This window comes from Labeo rohita, chromosome 14 (genome assembly GCF_022985175.1).
Source record: "Labeo rohita strain BAU-BD-2019 chromosome 14, IGBB_LRoh.1.0, whole genome shotgun sequence".
Lineage (NCBI taxonomy): Eukaryota > Metazoa > Chordata > Actinopteri > Cypriniformes > Cyprinidae > Labeo > Labeo rohita.
Window position 1 is genome coordinate 16,849,290 of NC_066882.1, and position 20,592 is coordinate 16,869,881.

The following is a 20,592-nucleotide window of genomic DNA, read 5'->3' on the forward strand; positions in this document are numbered from 1 at the left end:
TTATGAGTTACGAGCAATTTCATACTTTTGATCGCTGTAGGCCGTCAGACCGATTGGGACGAGCCTTGGTGGCGTTGGTGAGTACTACCATCCCTTCAAGTTTCAAGTCTCTACGACTTATGGTTTTAAGGAAAAGTCCACTTCCAGAACAACAATTTACAAATAATTTACTCACCCCATTGTCATCCAAGATGTTCATGTCTTTCTGTCTTCAGTCATGAAGAAATTATGGTTTTTGAGAAAAACATTTCAGGATTTTTCTCCATATAATGGACTTCATTGGTGCCCGGATTTTGAACTTCCAAAATACAGTTTAAATGTGGCTTCAAAGGGCTCTAAACGATCCCAGCCGAGGAAGAAGGGTCTTATTTAGCGAAACGATCTGTCATTTTTTTCGGAATTTTTTTTTTTTTTTTATACATTTTAAGCACAAAAGCTCATGTAGCACAGGCTCTGGGATGCGCGTTCACGATGCTACGAATTAGTAATGGGTCGTTCTTGAACGAGTCGTCTCGGGGAGTGATTCTTCCTCGGCTGGGATTATTTAGAGCCCTTTGAAGCTGGTTCAAAATCTGGGCAACACTGAAGTCTATTATATGGAGAAAAATCCTGAAATACTTTCCTCAAAAAACAATTTCTTTACAACTGAAGACAGAAAGACATGAACATCTTGGATGACAAGGGGGTGAGTAAATTATTTGTAAATTGTTGTTCTGGAAGTGGACTTTTCCTTTAATTTGCACGATCAATTTTACGAGGAGATCACTGATCCTTGGCCATTCTAACAATTACAACAGGGTTAATTGTTAGCGCTACGTGATTAAACCCCTAAAAATAGTTCTAAATTTAAAAGAATCCACACCACAACTTTATTAATAACAGCACAGAGGAATGATATCAGATGATGAATCAGAACAACCAATCAGAATCCATCCTGCTTTAAAGAATTACAGTCATCATCCTTTTTTTTTTTTTGTAGAAGTCAGTTAGAGTGCTAACAGTTACCTAAGTAACAGTTATTGCCCCTTTATGAAAGAAACACTAACACTGGTTTTGTGTTTTCATAACATTATAGCTATACTCTGTTTACAAATAGAAGTATTTCCTTATTAAGAAACCCTCCCTTTATTCTTGTAACCGATCTTTTGTGAACAGTGTGAATGCTATGTACAGTGGTTGAATTGGGAATTTACAACACCAGAGAATGTTTACTCATCTGAAATTTATTCACAATATTTTACAGTTTTAGCCAGCCTAACCACATGGACTTGAAAACCAACGACACTGACAACCAGGCCCACCACAACAAAACATCTTTGAGCAAGCTTGAACACCAAGTATGCGCATGCTACGTGTGTTATGGCAAAACAGTGAGACTGTGAGGTGAAGGGACCTTTCTGGAAATAAATCAAGTACAACATTTTACCTGAGGCCCTGATAACACTGTCATATACACAAGGAGTGAAGGATCTGAGAAAAAATATGTAGCACCTGACGTAATGTCTTATCATTAAACAGTTGAAATATTTGGTGGCGTAATTATCTATAACTATGACAGCGTTAAATAGGCTCCGTAAAAGTCGTTGTAAATGGGCTCTGGTCTTCTCTTGCTCCCATACAAGCAAATGTCTCTCTAAGGTACATTCACTCTCTTTAAAGTTGACAATATGTTCACATATCGACTGGTGTATGTCCACATATATTGTTATATCATGTAAACAAAAAGCCCTAAAACCTGAGACCTACAATGAAACAAGATTTGGTGTCACACAGCAATAATCAGTAGTTTACAGTAATCCAACAATGTGTTGGAGAACAACTGTTAGTACAAGTCAGCAAAATTAGGAACCAAAATATCATTAATAACTGACATATTCAGAAAAACTAAAGTACGTAAAGCTAGAAAGATCTTTTAGGGGTGTTACTACATCCAAATGCATCATTTCTTAAAATTTCCAGTACAAAAGTGAGCATAGATACACAGACGTCTGCTCAGAATGTGCTCAAATGTGGTTTAGTTATCTCAGCTTCAGGTAAAACTAATCAAAACCTGCTCTTGCGTCTTGTGGCTAAAAATCTGAAAAGGCAACAATGCATTCACTCTTGAAATGGCTTGACAACATCTATCTGTACTAAATTAGCACTAGTTAGCACTTAGTATGTTTTCGAACACCTACACATCTTCGTTTATGTGTAATATTTGTGGCTCATGGGTGGCTGGCTTGCACTGTTTCAATAAAAACCCATTCGGCCTCTCAGTGAACTCGACTCGACAACATGTTGAATTCTCCACAATGTTAAAAAGCACTATAAAAAGAAACACAAGAAATATAAGAATGCAGCAGTCGAAACATTGTTATGTCCATCACATGTGATTTCTCAATGACTGTAAACAAAGACACATGTAGACACATGTTAAAACAGCTATACACTGTGAAGCCTCCCTTACAGTGACAGGATGTGACATCAGAGAATATAGCTTGTTGAGGGGACAGTCCATGAGACAGTACTATAATCATAAGGGTGCAAATAGTAAAAATTGCAAAAAAACCCCAACAACAACAACTTTCGATGAAAGCCATCTTGATTGATGTTAAGGGAACAGGTCACAACTTCAAGTATGAGTCTCCTTAAGAGCTGAGCCTGTTCACAGAGAGAGTCTGTGGTAAAGAAGATAATCATAGTGAGAGGAAAACATTAGCTTTGTGCAATGCATACAATATTTTTGTTAGAGTTAAGGTTTAATGCAGTGGTTCTCAATCAGTGGATTTGGACCCGCTACTTAAAATAAGACAAAACAAGCATTCAAATAAGCTTAAAAAAAAACAACCACCAAGATTTGTCTTATTTTAATGAATCCCTCAACAACAGTTTTTTTAAGGTAGATATCTATGGAAGGCTGTTTTGGCCGCTGAATAAAAAGTAAAAAAAGGAAATTGTGACTTTCTCTCAAAATTGCGAGTTTACATTTTGCAATTCTGACTTTTTTTCTCGGATTTGCAAGATTCAAACTCGAAAATGCAAGTTATAAAGTCAGAATTGCAGGATATAAACTCGCAATTGTGAGAGAAAGTCAGAATTGCGAGTTTCTATCACAATTCCAACTTTATATCTTGCAATTCTGCCTTTTTGCTCACAATTACGTGATATAAACTCACAATATAAACTGCGAGTTTTTAGCTCCCAATTCTGACTTTATAACACACAATTGTCAGTTTATATCACGTAATTCTGAGAAATGTCAGAATTGCAAGAAAAAAAGTCAAAATTAAGAGCTAAATTAAGAGTTTTTAGCTCCCAATTCTTACTTTATAATACTATTTATAAAGTTTATATCACCAATCTTGTGAAAAAGTCAGAATTGCGAGTTTATATCACAGTTCTGAGAAAAAAAGTCAGAATTGTGAGATATAAACTCGCATTTGTGAGAAAAAAGTCAGAATTGTGAGTTTTTATCTCCCAGTTTTGACTTAATAACACACAATTGTGAGTTTATATAACCAATCTTGTGAAAAAAGTCAGAATTGCGAGTTTATATCACAATTCCAACTTTATAACAGGCAATTGTGAGTTTATATCACGTAATTCTGAGAAAAAAGCCAGAATTGCAAGATATAAACTCGCAATTGTGAGTTTTTAGCTCCCAATTCTTACTTTATAACACACAATTGTCCGTTTACATCATGTAATTCTGAGAAAAGTCAGAATTGCAAGAAAAAAAGTCAAAATTGTGAAATAACTCGCAATTGCGAGAAAAAAAGTCAGAACTGCGAGTTTTTAGCTCCCAATTCTTTCTTTATAACACAATTTATAGTTTATATCACCAATCTTCTAAAAAAAAGTCAGAATTGTGAGATATAAACTCGCATTTGTGAGAAAAAAGTCAGAATTATGAGTTATCTCCCAGTTCTGACTTTATAACACACAACCGTGTGTTTATATCACCAATCTTGTGAAAAAAGTCAGAATTGCGAGTTTATATCACAATTCCAACTTTATAACTGGCAATTGTGAGTTTATATCACATAATTCTGAGAAAAAAGCCAGAATTGCAAGATATAAACTCGCAATTCTGAGTTTTTAGCTCCCAATTCTTACTTTATAACACACAATTGTCCGTTTACATGTTGTAATTCTGAGAAAAGTCAGAATTGCAAGAAAAAAAGTCAAAATTGTGAAATAACTCGCAATTGCGAGAAAAAAGTCAGAACTGTGAGTTTTTAGCTCCCAATTCTTTATAAAGTTTATATCACCAATTTTGTGAAAAAAGTCAGAACTGCGAGTTTATATTACAATTCTGACTTTATAACTTGCAATTGCGAGTTTATATCACACAGTTCTGAGAAAAAAATTCAGAATTATGAGATACAAACTCGCATTTGCAAGAAAAAAGTCAGAATTGCTAGTTTTTATCTCCCAATTCTGACTTAATAACACAGAATCGCAAGTTTATATCACATAATTCCGTCTTTATAACTCACAATTGCAAGTTTATGTCACGCAATTCTGAATAAAAAAGTCAGAATAGCAAGTTAATATCTTCATTTCTCATAATTGCAAGTTCATATTTGCAATAATATTGAAGAAAAAAATACATTCAGTGGTGGAAACCTACTTTCATAGATATCAGGTAGATCTTGTGAAAAAAATAAAAAAATAAAAATCCTTTTCCAGTAAATCACAAACAACTGGAAAAATCATGGGGCTTTTGAATATTGTTGTGGACAGTGGGGGGCCTTGAGGTCAGAAAGGTTGAGAAGCACTGATTTAATGTAAAACAAGGCCAATTTAAACAACTTACATTCAACAAAGGTTTAATTCCAGTTTCCAATATCACTGTATGGGAAAAGAAACAAATATTGCAGAATTACACCTGCTGTGCAGTTTGAATGATAAATGGCAAAGACCGACACGAATGAACTGGTGCACATGAGACATGAGAGGGGAGATGAGATTTTAGACCAAAGTAAAGAAACAAAACACACAGTGAGTGCTGGCATCTATCTGTTTGCAGAGCTGTCAGAAATGTTTAAAGTCAAACATTGGTGGATCACAATGATACAGACAAGTGGTTAGTGGTGGACCCAAAAAAACACCATTTACACAAAGCTTTGCAGAAATGTCAGCAGTTATCCAGGCGGAATGCTTCTGAAGATGGGATGCAAAAACTAAACATGCTGTTGGTGTTATGACAGAAAAAAAGAGAAATATTTTAAAGTGCATGTCAATAGAGGATACATAGATAGGAGTGAAAAGGTTAGGAGACAATCAAACAAATGCATACTAAAATATCAATGTAATTAACTGGACAGGAGGACACGTGCTTGTTAGAGAGAAAGATCAAGTCCATTTGCTCTCATCTGCAGCTTTCAGTACCTTTCTGTAGTTTTTAAACAGACCGTAGTCCTCAGAGTCACCAGTCGGCATGGCGCGGGGGCGCAGAGGCCCGTGGGAATCGAGTCATAGTGTCATAGGTAGGGATGCTTGAGGCACAAAGGGAAAAACTGTCAGGCATGGAGTGTATTTAAAATTCACATGCACCACTGAGATACACCCCATCAGCTCTCCATCCATCTTTAACCCATCAACAGAGGATCAGGACAGGGCCTTCAAAATGACACATATAGCTCTAATACTAATAATTAAAAGTGCTGTAAGTGATTTTTATTTAAAACGCATCAAATTAAAATATCCAACCACCTGACAGAAATCACTATGATAGCACTAGGCTCAAAAAAGAATCAATCAGCCAATTAGAAATTCTTTGTTATCGCCTACAGCACACTTCCTAGTATCACTATTTCACTATTTAATTTTCAATTAAAATTAAGCAAATACTTATGAAAGCCCATTTTCACCACTGAATAAAAAATTTAAAAAGTAACTGCGACTTTTTATCGTCCAATTCTGACTTTTTTCTCACAATTGTGAGTTTATATCTCGCAACTCTGACTTTTTTTTCTCAGATTTCCGAGATATAAATTCAGTTGTGACTTTTTTCTCAGAACTGTGAGTTTATATCTCGAAAATGACTATTTTTTTAAAAATTGCATTTTTATATCTCACAATTCTGACTTTATAACATGCAATTAAAAGTTAAGTCAGAATTGTGAGATATAAACTCACAATGACTTAGAATTGTATATAAATTTACAATTGCTAGAAATAAACTCAGTATTGCTAGATAAAAACTTGCAATTCTGACTGTTTTTCGCAAATGCAAGTTTATATCTTATACAAGTTTTTATTACACAATTCTGACTTTATAACTCACAATTTTGAGTTGATATCTCACAATTTTGAGAAAAAAGTTAGAAATGTGAGATATAAACTTGCATTTGCAAAAAACAGTAAGAATTGCAAGTTTTTATCTGGCAATACCGACTTCATTTCTAGCAACTGTAAATTTATATCATGCAATTCTAATAAAAAAAGTCATTGTTAGTTTATATTACACAATTCAGATTTTACTTGCTATTGCAAGTTTATATCTCCATTCTGAGAAAAAAAGAATTGTGAGATAAAAAAAAAGTCGCAATAACTTTTTTTTAATTCAGTGGCAGAAATGGGCTTTCATAATTCCACACTTGAAAATGTGAAAGAAAAGTATCATAGGTTTATAATATTTGTGCATAAATGCAAAAAATGCATCTTTCTTTTAAATCTTCTTTTAAATTACAGAAGATAGTTCTCTTGTAATCTACTTCTGTATTTTTAAAATGCAGAAGACGTCAAATACATGCTGTTTATTTGAACTTTCTGTTTATTAAAGGATCTTGAAAATGAATGTATCCCAGCTTCCACAAAAATATTAAGCAGCACAACTGCTTTTAACATTAATCATGATTAAAAAAAAATTCTTGAGCAGCAAATCAGCATATCAGAATGATTTCTAAAGGATCATGTGACACTCAAGACTGGAGTAACGACTGCTGAAATTTCCGCTTTGGTATCACAAAATATATTAAAATAGAAACCATGTATTTTAAATTGTAATAATATTTTACAATATAACAGTCTTTACTGTATTTTTGATTAAATAAATGTTCACTTCTTTCAAAAACATCAAAAAATCAAAAAATCTCATCTATCCCGTTTTTTTTTTAAAGTTTGTATGTGTACAAGCTCTGTGTCATTCTAGCCCACCGTCCTGACCTCCGTTATGTTTTGCTGTTGAAACACATGCCATTAGTGATGAGTTAGAGAGAAAGACCATTTTCAGCCATAGCAGCCAATAGAGAAGCCATGCAAGAAAAAAAAATTGAACGCACAAATTTAGTCAGCCAATAAATCCTGCAATATTTAATGCATCCAGTGTCAATATGAATTTGAATATCATGCAAAAGTGCAAAGCACAACTTCTGCATTACTCCTGTTGAGTTAGCCAGCATGCAAGCACTAGTTTAAGAAAAAAATTAGATATCAGACTCCCAGGCTTGTTTGTGCAAAGGGCAACTTCAAACTGCGCATGCATCGGAGCCCTGACACCTCATTATCACCTCAATCGATCTGTTTCCCCAATGCATGCAGTTTATTAGCGTAACACACGCAGGGTGTATGGGGATATGCTTATGATTACCTTGCCATAACAGGATTTTGGATACCTTCTATATGTTCATTATAATAACCATTATTACCAATTTCCATACTGAAATAAAACATTACATAGACAAAAATCAAACAAAACAAAAGATGTGACATGAGAGAAATGGCATGCGACTATGAATAAGCTTCAGTTTAAAGCGTTCTTGAAAAATGTACACGCAAGATAGAGTATGAAACGGTATAAATTGCAATCGTATCTTGTAAAATGTACAGCAATAGTTTTGAGGTGTGCTCTTACGGTCTCTGTTTTAACAGCCCTTCATGTTAAACAAGGGAGCTCCAAAGATAACACACCAACACAAGCAGCGCCCTTCACCGAAGAAGCATTCCAAGGCTTAGAGCTTAAACCAGCACCATTAAGCAGAAAGTTTTATGTACAAAACAGGAAAGGGATGTCTTTCAGCAGTAAAGTCGACAGCAAAAGTATGAGGGAAAAAACATCTTACGTTTTCATGGGAATTGTCTCAATGCTAAAAAGATACAAGACAAGCAAAAATGTTACAGAGATGCACTGTAGCGGTGCGCAGAGACATCACGCGGATGTCAAAATGGACGTCTCTGGTCAAGACACTTGGTGACTTGTCAATCGCAATGATTCTTGACTGTAAACGCATGAATGCTCAAAACACTGTTTGTACAATATTTACACGTAGTTCTGATAAAGTGCAAAGTGCTGGACAGAAAGACGAAGAATGAAGAAAGATGGAAATAGCAAGAATGGTTATCATAACGTGAAATGCCAAGTCCCTGAGACAGAGGAACTGGAAAGAACAGAGAAAAGAAATAGAAAAAGAGCACAGAGAGAGAGTAAAAACAGATTTATTAGCTACTCTGGGCAAAAGAAAGAAAATAATGAGGCATTTGCACTTTCATATTATACATATTATTCATTATAGAACAGTTAGCTCCGATCCGTCACGTGTTTTCGTTAGCAGAGTAAGACAATACACAAACATTATTAAATCCAAAGTTCTGTCATGAAACTCTAGATGGCGCAGGTTCCAACTCAATCTGACATAATGACATCATTATTCACACTGCGCAGCTGATTGGTTTCTTTTCATATCAGCAGCCAATGAGCTTGCTGCTCAACATTCAAATACTTGGCTAGTGCTTGCTGTAGCAGTTGCAGTGCACTTCAGAAACCCTCCACCTCCCCAGCTCCACCTGTATAGATCAGCTATAAGTTATATATGGGGGTTATTTTATACATGTTGTATGTGCAGCAGCAGCATTTCCTACATGTTCACAACAGCATGTCTGTGGATGTACTGGCAGTAGCAAGCAGATCTACTTCGCCAAGACCAAACATTAAAATTGTCATGTATATTACTAGGGCTGCCCTCGACTAAAGATTCTTCTGGTCAACTAGTAGTCGTTAATTTTAAGCATCAGCCGACAATTAGTCGCACATTTAATAATAAACCATATAAATCCTAATAATGAGCCTTTAATTGCCTACATAGCCTAATATGTGCTCAAGCGGATGCAAAAAAGCAGATATAATAATTATGAATGTGTCAGGGAAAAACAGCAAAGAGACTGCATTAGCGTTTTAATAATTTGTTGATAAACTAGTGCTTTCTTTGTTTTCGGCTTAAGAGATTAAGTTGGCAACACTGACTTGTCATCTCCACAGTAGTGGATGCGTCTATATGCATGTTTCATATGGATTACATAATCTGAGAATATTTATCTTCTATTTTAATTGGTTAATTTAAAAAGTAGACATTTCAGTCTCTTGTATATATTTTTTATGTCTGTGAGTCAAGTATACAATGAGTTTTGTGCTCAAATTCACAGAGACAGAGGTGACAGAACATGCATCCTGTTTGCTTTTCATTATTTTACAAAAGCGCAGTGTTTTGTTGTTATTGTGAGTGCACACAAGTAAACACAGAGACTTTACATATTCTAATGATGTATTACTTTTTTCTGTATGACCAAAAATGACGGAGTATTTTAAGAGCAAGTGACTGCACCGGCGCCTCCATCTGTCATGCAATAAGCAAGCTGAATAGTGCACATTTTTCTAGGTTAACATTAGATTGAGCGGCCATGTAAAGTTGCTTCTGCTACATATTGATGAAAAGCCAAATCTGATGTCGATGAATGATAGGTGAGTGTTTGGATGTCCTGCCTGATGTGGATTTTTCTTTCTGTGACTGAGCAACTAATACAATTTTGGTCAACCAAGCTCTTTCTCGTCGACTATTAGTGGACTACTATGGGGCAGCTCTATATGTTACCATGCTAAACTCTCAGAGAGTTGTCACGACAGAACTTTGTTTATAGGACTGTAATCATCTGGGTGTTAAATAGCAATCACAAACTTGGTGCATTTGACATACTTACTCGTCATAGACATCCTCTGTGTCCATTCTGCGGTAGAACTTGGCAAGTTTGACAGACAGAATAATGCTAGGGAGCAGAAACAGTGTGGAACAGCCCAATCCAAACCAGAATGTGTTCTGCAACAAATAAACACAAAATCAATCTAAGCCACTCTGAAAAACTGCACTCCGCTTAACCATAAATGACACGTTTGATCAACACACTTTCCATACAATTATTTGTTCTGACAAGAAGATTTTTCAAAATACAAAAAATGGATCTGTAGCACATGATGTTTTCAGTAGAAAGGAATGTTCATATTCCATCATAGTGGGTGATCGGATGCAGCATGTCCAGCCACGGGACAAAATATGAGAAAAGCTTAACAAATAGACTTAAGTTTATGCAAATAAGAAGCCGTCAGGGTTCATTCACTGCGATGTACAAAGTCCACAGATGACGGCAGCTTTGGATCACCATACAAAACTGTCAAATATTATCTTTATCACTACTGCCTAACATTTTAGTTGTGTCTGCATAACTGAATACATAATGTCAACTAACCACATAACATGTATTATAGTATATTACTGCTGCCCAGCTATATAATAGCTTGATGTTACCTTGATACACTTATCTCTGGCTGACGATCCCCCCCAAAAATGTATTAAACTATTTAGCACTTGAAATGGCTGCAATTATTGTTGCTCGAAGAAGGCACTGCAGAGAACAGAGAGCATGTATTGAAAGTCCAATATGTATTAATTTATTAGGAATGCTAGAAGAACACATTATTCGAACATCCCAAGCCATGTTATTTTTAATTTGCTTCAGGAAATAAAAGACAACTTGGAACCCTCAACTAGGAATCACATAATACAAGGTCTATCAAAGCATCTTTATTTCTTTATTTGTGACTACGCTAGTTTGCACTGCGCATGGTATGTTGTATGGTCGATATATAAATGAGATGTTGAGTCTGTGTTCTTTAATTTGCACATTGTTAGTAAATCACCCACAGAAATTTCCCCTCACATTGGCACTGTTTTGGAATTGCGTTCTCGCACTAATTTGCCCTGTTTAGTAAAACTGCCCCTTAGAGTAAAAAACACCCAGGCTGAGGTTAAACTTCATCTTTAACTTTACGTTCTTCCTGCTTTAGTCAGAGAATTATACTGGGGTCAATCTTTGGGTGTCTGCGGAAAGAGCAGCTCACCACTAATTACTACAGGTAGTTAGCAGTCTGAATGCTTCCTGCCCTTACTTGTTACAATGTACAGCATTTGTGTCAGCGTGTGTGTCTTGGTACTCTCTACATTAAGTATAGTATACTACTATAAGTATAGTAACACCACTAAATTTTGACCTTCTGGGGACATTTCTTGGTCAAAACAGCTTTAAAATCTAAAAATGCTAAAAGTTTTGTGTGAAGGTTAGGATTAGGGGATATAAAATACAGTTTGTACAATATAAAAATCATTATGTCTTTGGAATGTAACCATAAAAGATGGAAACCAGTGCGTGTGTACCTAATATATTTTTGGTACAAATTTGTATCCAGAAGTGAGTAACATCTGAAAAAAACTTCTTTTGGAAAAGTCCTCATATGTAAAAACAGTACAAATACAAAATAAATGACATAGATGTCATATTCTATCCACTACTAAGTCATCCAAAGGATCATTTTAATTAAGCTGATCCCAGTCATAGAATGCAATTCCTTCAGTGCCATTCATACATGTGCAATTACATACAGAGGAAAGGGTTAAACACACAGGGCCCCATTCGCACATGGAGTCTTGTGATGAGGTCAAACACCCCGACCCCTTACAAATTCCCCCTTAAAAAAACACTTGCCCATGATTTCAGATAAAACCTGCCAACTCATTCCTTCCTTCCTTATGGCTACCCATGGGGCTTTGACCACACACATGCAAAACCCCGTCGGTGCAGACCATCCCACCCCGACTGGGTGTTCAATACACTTGACTTTTTCAACCGCTGCCAGAAACAACCCTCCATCTCCTACACCAAAACAGCATTTCACAAATGAAAGGAGAAGTCCACTTCCAGAGCAAAAATTGACAGATAATGTACTCACCCCCTTCTCATCCAAGATGTTCATGTCTTTCTTTCTTCAGCCAGAAAGAAATTATGTTTTTTGAGTTGAACATTTCAGGATTTTTCTCCATATAATGGACTGCTATGGTGTCCCGAGTTTGAACTTCCAAAATGCAGTTTAAATGCAGCTTCGAACGATCCCAAATGCGGTTGTAAACCATCCCAGCCAAGGAAGAAGGGTCTTATTTAGCAAAACAACTGGTTATTTTCAAAATATTATTAAAGAACAATTTAAATACTTTTCAATCTCAAATGCTCGTCTTCTCCTGCTCTCCCTGAACTCTGTGTATTCTGACTCAAGACAGTTAGGGTATGTCAAAAAACTCCAATTGTATTTTGTCCCTCAATTTCAAAAATCATTTCAAAATCATCCTACATCGCTGCAGAAGTACCGACCTAGTTTTTGCAAAGTGAACAAGCAAAAAAGATCAAACACCCTTAACAAAAACGGTAAAACAGCGATATAAGACTATATTGAAGTTGAGTGAGAACATGAGATGGGAGATGGGAGTTTTTCGACATACCCTAACTGTCATGAACCAGAAAAAAACAGTCCAGGCAGAGTAAGACAAGACGAGCGTTTGGCAATAAAAAGTATATAAATTGTATTATTTTTATTAAAATAACCGTTCGTTTCGCTAGATAAGACCCTTCTTTCTCGGCTGGGATCGTTTGAAGCCGCATTTAAACTGCATTTTAGTTCAAAATCGGGACACCACAGCAGTCCATTATATGGAGAAAAATCCTGAAATGTTTAACTCGAGAAACATAATTTTTTTATGGCTGAAGAATGAAAGACATGAAAATCTTGGATGACAAGGGGGTGAGTACATTATCTGTCAATTTTTGTTCTGGAATTGGACTTCTCCTTTAAGTCCCAAATTGCCTTTGATATTTACAACTATTCAAAAGTTTGGGGACTGTTTTTAAAATGTTTTTGAAAGAAGTCTCTCAGTAATATTGTGAAATATTATTCTAATTTAACATAAACATTTTCTGTTTTAATATTTAGGGCACTGATAGTGCTAGGAACCCTATTGGAATTGCTCAGTTTCTTCTTCTTCTTCTCCTCCAAAATGAATCGCATTTTTTAGGGCCTAAACATGCTTGAAAACTCTTGAAACTTCGCCAAAAGAGGTAAAAATTTACATCTGATATGGGTTCTGGAAGTAGGTGTGGCAAAATGGCTCAATAGCACTACCTATAAAATTTAAACAAAATGCTTCTCGAGCTACATTTCACATACATGTATGAAATTCGGTAGATACATGTAACACACCAACACCTACAAAAAATGCCTGACAAACTCTGATGTTTCGCCATGAAGGTTTAGGGTTTCATTTCCAGTGGTTCTAGTGGTTTCATGGTACGGATCTCACCATTGAATCCAGCAGGAAACTGCAGCCTAGGATCTCGGCCGTGTCCACAATGTTGCTGAATGGTTTACAGGTAGCGACCTCCAGGGCCAGCTACAATAAGGCAGCAAAACAAAAGGTTTAACGATTAACTAAACGATCGCCACCAATCTAATCTTTAAAACTGTTTCTGATAGATAATACAGTTACTCACAGATGTTCTGATCCAGTCGATATACTGCTTGAAATAGCCAATAATAGTCTGCTTGTATTTCTCGGTTTCCTGTTTGAGCATATATTAACCATTAGTACAAACATCAATACATCAATCATCCAGACATGTTTTTTCTTTTGCATTACCTGATCGATCACAAATGTTGCATTTTGGGAAATCAGGAACTGGGCGGCATCAATGGCTTCTAGTACGTCTCTAACTCTGACCTAAAAACCAGTGCATTTACTGCTTATCAGAGGGCGTGTTTTAAAATACATTTGTTGTGACATTTTTAAGCTGGTGGTGGTTTTAAAATGAGCAACTTACAGGCAGGTCTGAGGACGTCCTTTCTAGAAGTCTGATGCTCTGATTAAGTGTGCTCTTTAATACAAATAGAACAGACAGAGAGTAAGAAGAAATAATTTCCAAATGATTTACAATCTGAAATGTGTATAAAATGGTACAAAAAAAGATTCTGGAATCATAAACTGAAAATCCAAGGGAATCAGCAGGGTGACAAAATGGCATGCAACCTGACAGTTGCATTACATGCATCACATGCACATTATGTCACAAATATATACAGAATGTGACTCAAATTTAGGACACATTTGGCATACAGGGGAAAATCATAAGATGAACTTTATATTTCACATCTCATATGAAATAAATGGAAAATAAACATTCCAGTCCTGCAAATGCTTTAACCAATGGTGGGAAAACAACAGAAAACATCACAATTTTCTGTTTGATGTCACTAGATGGACAGAAATTTTACACTTCACCTTTGACCAGTTTATGAATCTGTAAATATTCAAATTTACACATGTGGAAGTTTAAAAAATTGTCAATAGGACAAAGATATGATGAAGCTGCTCTAAAAAGATGCTTATCTTTTTCCATGATGTTATCACAGAAAAAGCAAAGTAGATACCAAAAGGAGCAAACAACTTGCAGGTTATGCAGCTATTACTGGTAGGCTTACCCTTGCTTTCACATATTTCTTGGAAGCCATAAAATAAGTTGAATGTGTTAAGGAAAATTAAAAAAAGAGATTGTTTAAAATCAGTCAGGTGCGAACAGAATTATTAACATCTTTCAGAAGTTTTTCATTTGCAATCAGTCCCACTTGTAGCATAGAAATGATTCAACAGAGCCATTCGTGTATAAAAATCAAATGAGCATCAGCGAGACACGGATAGATTACCATGGACTGCTCCAGTGGGATGACTTGCTGAATATGGATCTGCCTTATAGTATTAGCGTGTCCCTTTAATGAGGTCTGCAAGGTCCCTTTAGACTGCAAAAGAGAGAGAGATAAAAAATTAGCCCTAGAAACATTCTTACAGGAACTAACCATGACAGTGAATTTCATGTAATATTTACAAAATATGGAAAAATTACATTTTATATTGTAACATCTTTTAGAATTATTTTAATTGGACCAAACATGAATCTTATAAACCTCATAAAACTTACCAACTGATCAGCTTGAGCGTCAAGTTGACTAGCGAAATCAACTAGATTAATGCGAGTTACTCCTTTATTAACCTGAAAAGATGAATGGAAACACATGAGAACCCACAGGACATCATCTTGGGCTGTACAGGCACCGAAGGTTCAAAAGTTTCAATCAAAATGTGCTTATTTGTGTTATGTACCTCCTCCAAATAGGCAGCAAAGTCAATCTCATTAATGCCAGTTTCAGTGAAGCTGTTGAGATTCTGTTTGCCTTCTGACTCCAGAAGAATGATGCCACGCAGGTCTACCTTTAACCCTTCAAACTTCCTCGACACATCCTTGGAGTACTGCAAAAAGAAAAGAGGCTCTGTATATGATTGTGACACGAGACTAGGAAATCTGTGTGGATTGTCATGAGGAAATATTCTAGAACATACAGTCTGACCAGTGGGATCACTAGTAAATAATAATAACTATATTACAAAACAAAAAACAAAAAACATATGTTTAATTATTTATTTATTTCTTTATTTATTTCTTTATATCTTAAGTAGTTTTATTTAATGGTGCTTCAGATTTTGTATTTAAAAAAATATGTAATATATAATAAATAAAGTCTCTTCTGTTTACCAAGCCTGCATTTATTTTTTTCAAAATACAGCAATATTGTGAAATATTTTTACTGATGCTGATTTTATTATTATTTTTTATTATCAGTACTTAAAACAGTTCAGTACATTTTCTTTCAGGATTATTTGATGAATAGAAAGATCCAAACTAAGATCAGCATTTATCTGAAATAAAAAGCTTTTGTAACATTATACACTACACCATTCAAAACCTTAGAGTCAGTATGTATATATATATATATATATATATATATTTTTTTTTTTTTTTTTTTGTTAAAGAAATTATAGAAATTAATACTTTTATTAAGCAAGGATGCTTTCAACTGATCAAAAGTGATGCTAAAGACATTTATTATGTTACAAAAGATTTCTATTTCACATAAATGCTTTTCTTATGAACTTTTTATTCATCAAAGAAACCTGAAAGAATTCTACTCAGATGTTTTCAACATAGTAATAATAAATCTGTTTTGAGCAACAAATCAGAATATTACAATGATTCCTGAAGGATCATGTGACTGGAGTAATAATGCTAAAAAGTTTTGAAATCAAAGGAATAAATTACATATTAAAATATATTAAAAAAGAAAACAGTTATTTTAAATAGTAAATATATTTAAATTTGACTGTTTTTGCTCTATTTTAGATCAAATAAATGCAGGCTTGGTGAGCAGAAGAGACTTCTTAAAAAAACATAAAAAATCATTCTGTCCAATCTTTATTTTTTATTTTATTCTATATTATTTAAAAAATAGCACCTAATTGTGTTCTCCAGCATGATTTGAGACAATCTAAGCAAAATCTATAAGCATCCTGTGCCTCACTGAGAGCACAAACATCTGTCTTTCTCTACATAGCAGTTCACATGATTTTCTTTATTTTACATATTATAAAAATCCTAAAATGTTCCATTCAATGTGGTCTCAGATTTTTGGATGCTATGTAAAATTGGATCAAGAATGCTGGCTTGAAGGACTTCAAGTGAAAACAAATCTTCCGGCTGAAATGAAGGAATTTATAGATGCTCTATATAAAATGTTTCAAATGGTTATGCATGAAATGTTTTGAGATATTCTGCCAGTTCCAAAGAACAGAGAGAAAAACAACAACAACACTGGATTGGAAAAACACACGGTTCACTTCTTTTTTTTTTTCAGCAAAACAAGTGAATGGTGTACATTTCCTTAAAGACACGATCCACACATCGGTGGTGATGGAGGTCATTACCCCAGAAACTGAAATTTACATCGAACCTTAATGATTAGTAGGAAGGATGCCTGAGTTTCTACATGTACTGGCATCAGGAGCTGCATTATTTAGCTTCAGAGTAAAATAAGACACTCAAAAATGATGCATGGTAAAAAAAAATACCATCTTTATAATGCCATTTGGTGAAAACAATATTATCACTTATCTCAGAGCGTGTCAGTGTGAATTTAGCTGTGATTTGTATGTGCACATGAGTAAAGCCTTGATCCACTCACAACACTGGTGTTAAAGAAGGCTGAGATGTTGAAGATCTTATCCAGATGAAGAGCTGAGTAAATCCCTCTGTTGTCCTTACAATTACTGCAAATAAGGAGAGAAAACGATTTTCATCTCAGACTTTTCATTCTATACTGCCATCTGCTGGACTATTAAAGGACAAAGACAAATCTATTGTAAAATGGCTCAAAAAAGTTAGTTCTGAGAAAATGTCAAGCATAATCTCTTTGCATATTTGATTCAACATAGTTTTTAATACCCTAAAATTCATACATTTGTCTAAATAAATATATTTATATACAGTGCTAATAAAACATTGCACTGACAGCACCAATAGTTAACACTATTATAGTGTAATGTAATTGTTCACTTTTATTAGATATACATGACAAGGTTACCTGTAGAGAGAATATGCTGTAAGGTCCATCTCAGGGTCATTGTACAGGTAACCTGGTATGAAGTTTTTCCAAGCAGAGTTGACCAGGTTGGGCGTGTCTAACACCTAAAAACAACATGATCACACAGAATGAGACATATCTGAGACAGACAGTCTTTTAACCTGCATTGTTTAGTGAAATGTCTTTTAGCAATAACATCATGTCGTCCAGCAAGATCATTTTGTGCTTTAATGAAAGCAAAATCATCTGACGCCTTGTTGTTTCTCTTACCTTAAACAGCTGTCGGGTTTGAAAGGGTTCACACACAAGCTTTTCAAGATTCCCACCCACCAAAAACAGAGCTGTTATTACTCCCATGAGCACCCAGGAGAACAGGAAGCTGAAGCCCACACCACTGAGAGATACAGGAAGAGTGTGTGAATGAGTGCAGACAAAGCTGTCTTATATCACATCCATTTGATGGGATTGAAAACTGATATTATACTGCAAACTCACGCCATGAGCAGGTTGCCACCTGTGTTAGAGACACAGCCACGCGTGGTTGGAGTCGCGTGCCTGTCGAATCCCAGAATACCACACAACAAACCCAGAAAATTGAAGGCGAGGATAAGCACAACCATACAGCACAGGGTAATACAACAGATCCACCTGAAAACAAAAACATTATGAACAAAATCAAGGGCACATTGAAGAGTTTTTTGTCTAGAATTTTGTCTAGTTGAGTTTAGTCCTCTGAAATACCTGTAGAAATCCATCTGATCGACCTGAGGGTAGATGTCCTCGATTTGTGAGTGTGTGTGAGAGATCATTCTGGTGAAGTTGGTCAGAGAGCTATGAACTGGGAAGAGCTTGGTGAAACCGGTGATGTTTGATCCTATGTCGTCCAGCAGAACCTTTACCCCTACAGGAGACACAACAGTATTAGACAACACTTTAGTGTGGATTTAATGATATTTTGTAAACCGCTTTCCATAATCTCCTATTCATAGAAAATTGTCTTATTGTATGTGCCCTGGTGAGCAAAGCAAAGGGTACTATAGCAAGGAAAAAAACCTCCATAAAGCTCATCGTCCACAAGGTATATGTACATGCCAAATATTATGATACAAGTCATATGTTCTTTAAATTAATTAAATGATTACATATGACACTATGTTTAACGGGGTCATCGGACGCAAAGTTCACTTTTACATGTTGTTTGAACATTATTGTGTGTTGGCAGTGTATGTACAAATCCACCCTATAATGATAAAAATCCATGCAGTGGTTTTTAATTAATCTGTAAAAATAATATCCCCTTTTCAAATCGAGCCATTCTCAGATGCCTGTCGATGTGGCGTCACACGATAGTTGATTGATATGAGTCTTACCACAGAACCGCCCTAAATCAGCTGTAACAGTCCGGCCTCCATTGTTTCAATGCCAGAGCAGGGATGTAAGTTAGTCAAGAATATCTCAGATTGAGAGATTGAGGTGTTGTGTTGCTGGATGTAATAATGAACATAGTGGTCGTCATTTACTCCCGACATCTGAGCAGCTGAAGATGCAGTGGATTACGTTTGTTTGTGAAGGGAATGTGGCTCCCGATCTACATAAATGCGTCTATGTTCGCGCAAATTATTCATGATCCAGCTTCACCTACAACAGAAGTGAGTATAAGGGCACTTTACTAGTGCTAGTTAGCGGCTAAATGCACAAAACGCGGCTAAAGTAAACAAGCTCGTCACTCCACAGAGAGAAGAGAGGGGCGGGGTGAGCAGAGCTCATTCGCATTTAAAGGAACAATCCATCAGAATGGGTTGATTTTTGCAGAGCTGATTTTGACAAGGTAAAAAGTTGTTTTACACTACCATTAAGAATTTTTAACCAAAGTATATTATAGACTATTCATTAAGATCCTAAAGAATCATATCAACTTGTGGAAAATGGGCCCCTTTAAAGACACAGTATGTAATTTTCGCCGCTAGAGGGCGGATATTCAAAACAAACAAAGAAACAAAGGCATAGTTTGATGATGCCGTGATTAAGTGTGAAATCATGGGAGGTGTCGTCTTAAACCCCACAGCCGATGTAATCTGATGGGACCTGGGTAAAATATCATGTTCATGGAAGAGCTAATGTATTAAAGATTTATTATCATCACTGTAGTATGAAGCAGAGTGGGGCTAAAAGCTGTGGACGCGATCCAAGGCCGCTGGAGTAATTTCTAATGAAGGATGAGTGCAATGCACGATTTGAAAGCATCAAAGCTTTTATTATGTCACAGTCCACTGCTTCCGCTCCTTCCGGTCATGCGTATGTGGGGTAAAGCAGCGCTGTTTTATCATATTAGATACATTTACGTATGTTGAAAGTTCATTATAATGACATCATTGACAGGTGACGCAATGACAAGGGATGGGACACTAGTTAAAATAGCTTATTTCTCTGAATTTAAACATTCTTGGAAGCATTTGGGATAATGTATGATAATTTGGGATAAAGTCTGTTTCAATTTAGTGAGTATTTTTTCATTGCTGAAAGTGGATTCTGTATGACTCTTTAGATGGTCTGTATTGGCGGCACTGAATGTAAACAATACCACTGAACCAAACAAATCTTGCATATTTTGCTGATTAATCCTGGCTGTACTAATCAGTCGGACCTGGAAAACATTTGGAGTACTATAGACTGCCAAAAGTTAGAACATATCAAGGAGGAGAATGTAAAAAAACTGAGGAACAAAAGGTGTTTGTGGTTGGCCAAACTGAACCAGGATTCCCAGGGCAAGAATCTTGACAACATTCGTGTTTGTTCTTATCATTTCCGGTCAGGTATGTGAAATATTAGGCTAATATCTTAATAAATACTGATTGTACGTATCTTTACCACCTACTAACTTTAGTTTGTCAAAATATTGCACCCTTTCCTGCTTAGTAAGTCCTTCTCTATATGATTTAACAGTGTTTTAGATAGCATAAATTAGCAGAACAACATATTCGGTCCTACAA

At 35.6% G+C, this 20,592-nt stretch overlaps 1 protein-coding gene across 9 annotated transcripts in view; it reads right to left on the reverse strand.

Moving 5' to 3' along the window:
* Positions 1-1,357: 1,357 nt before the first annotated feature.
* prom1a (prominin 1a) overlaps positions 1,358-20,592 on the reverse strand; it is a 73,771-nt gene continuing 54,536 nt past the window's right edge. For 2 of the 9 annotated variants that reach the window (XM_051128259.1, XM_051128262.1), the window contains 18 exons: positions 18,344-18,503; positions 18,098-18,250; positions 17,873-17,996; positions 17,603-17,706; positions 17,204-17,288; positions 15,291-15,437; positions 15,109-15,180; positions 14,837-14,929; positions 14,615-14,632; positions 13,957-14,010; positions 13,776-13,856; positions 13,630-13,698; positions 13,440-13,529; positions 9,961-10,076; positions 8,052-8,075; positions 5,377-5,483; positions 4,802-4,836; positions 1,358-2,660 (listed from right to left, as the gene is read on the reverse strand). In XM_051128259.1, the coding sequence (XP_050984216.1) occupies positions 5,414-5,483; positions 8,052-8,075; positions 9,961-10,076; positions 13,440-13,529; positions 13,630-13,698; positions 13,776-13,856; positions 13,957-14,010; positions 14,615-14,632; positions 14,837-14,929; positions 15,109-15,180; positions 15,291-15,437; positions 17,204-17,288; positions 17,603-17,706; positions 17,873-17,996; positions 18,098-18,250; positions 18,344-18,503 (1,460 nt within the window). In that variant the 3' untranslated portion in view covers positions 1,358-2,660; positions 4,802-4,836; positions 5,377-5,413. Of the gene's footprint in view, positions 2,661-4,801; positions 4,837-5,376; positions 8,367-9,960; positions 10,077-13,439; positions 13,530-13,629; positions 13,699-13,775; positions 13,857-13,956; positions 14,011-14,614; positions 14,633-14,836; positions 14,930-15,108; positions 15,181-15,290; positions 15,438-17,203; positions 17,289-17,602; positions 17,707-17,872; positions 17,997-18,097; positions 18,251-18,343; positions 18,504-20,592 lie in introns of those variants that run through there. The other 7 variants (XM_051128260.1, XM_051128263.1, XM_051128261.1 and 4 more) reach the window with 6 other exon arrangements.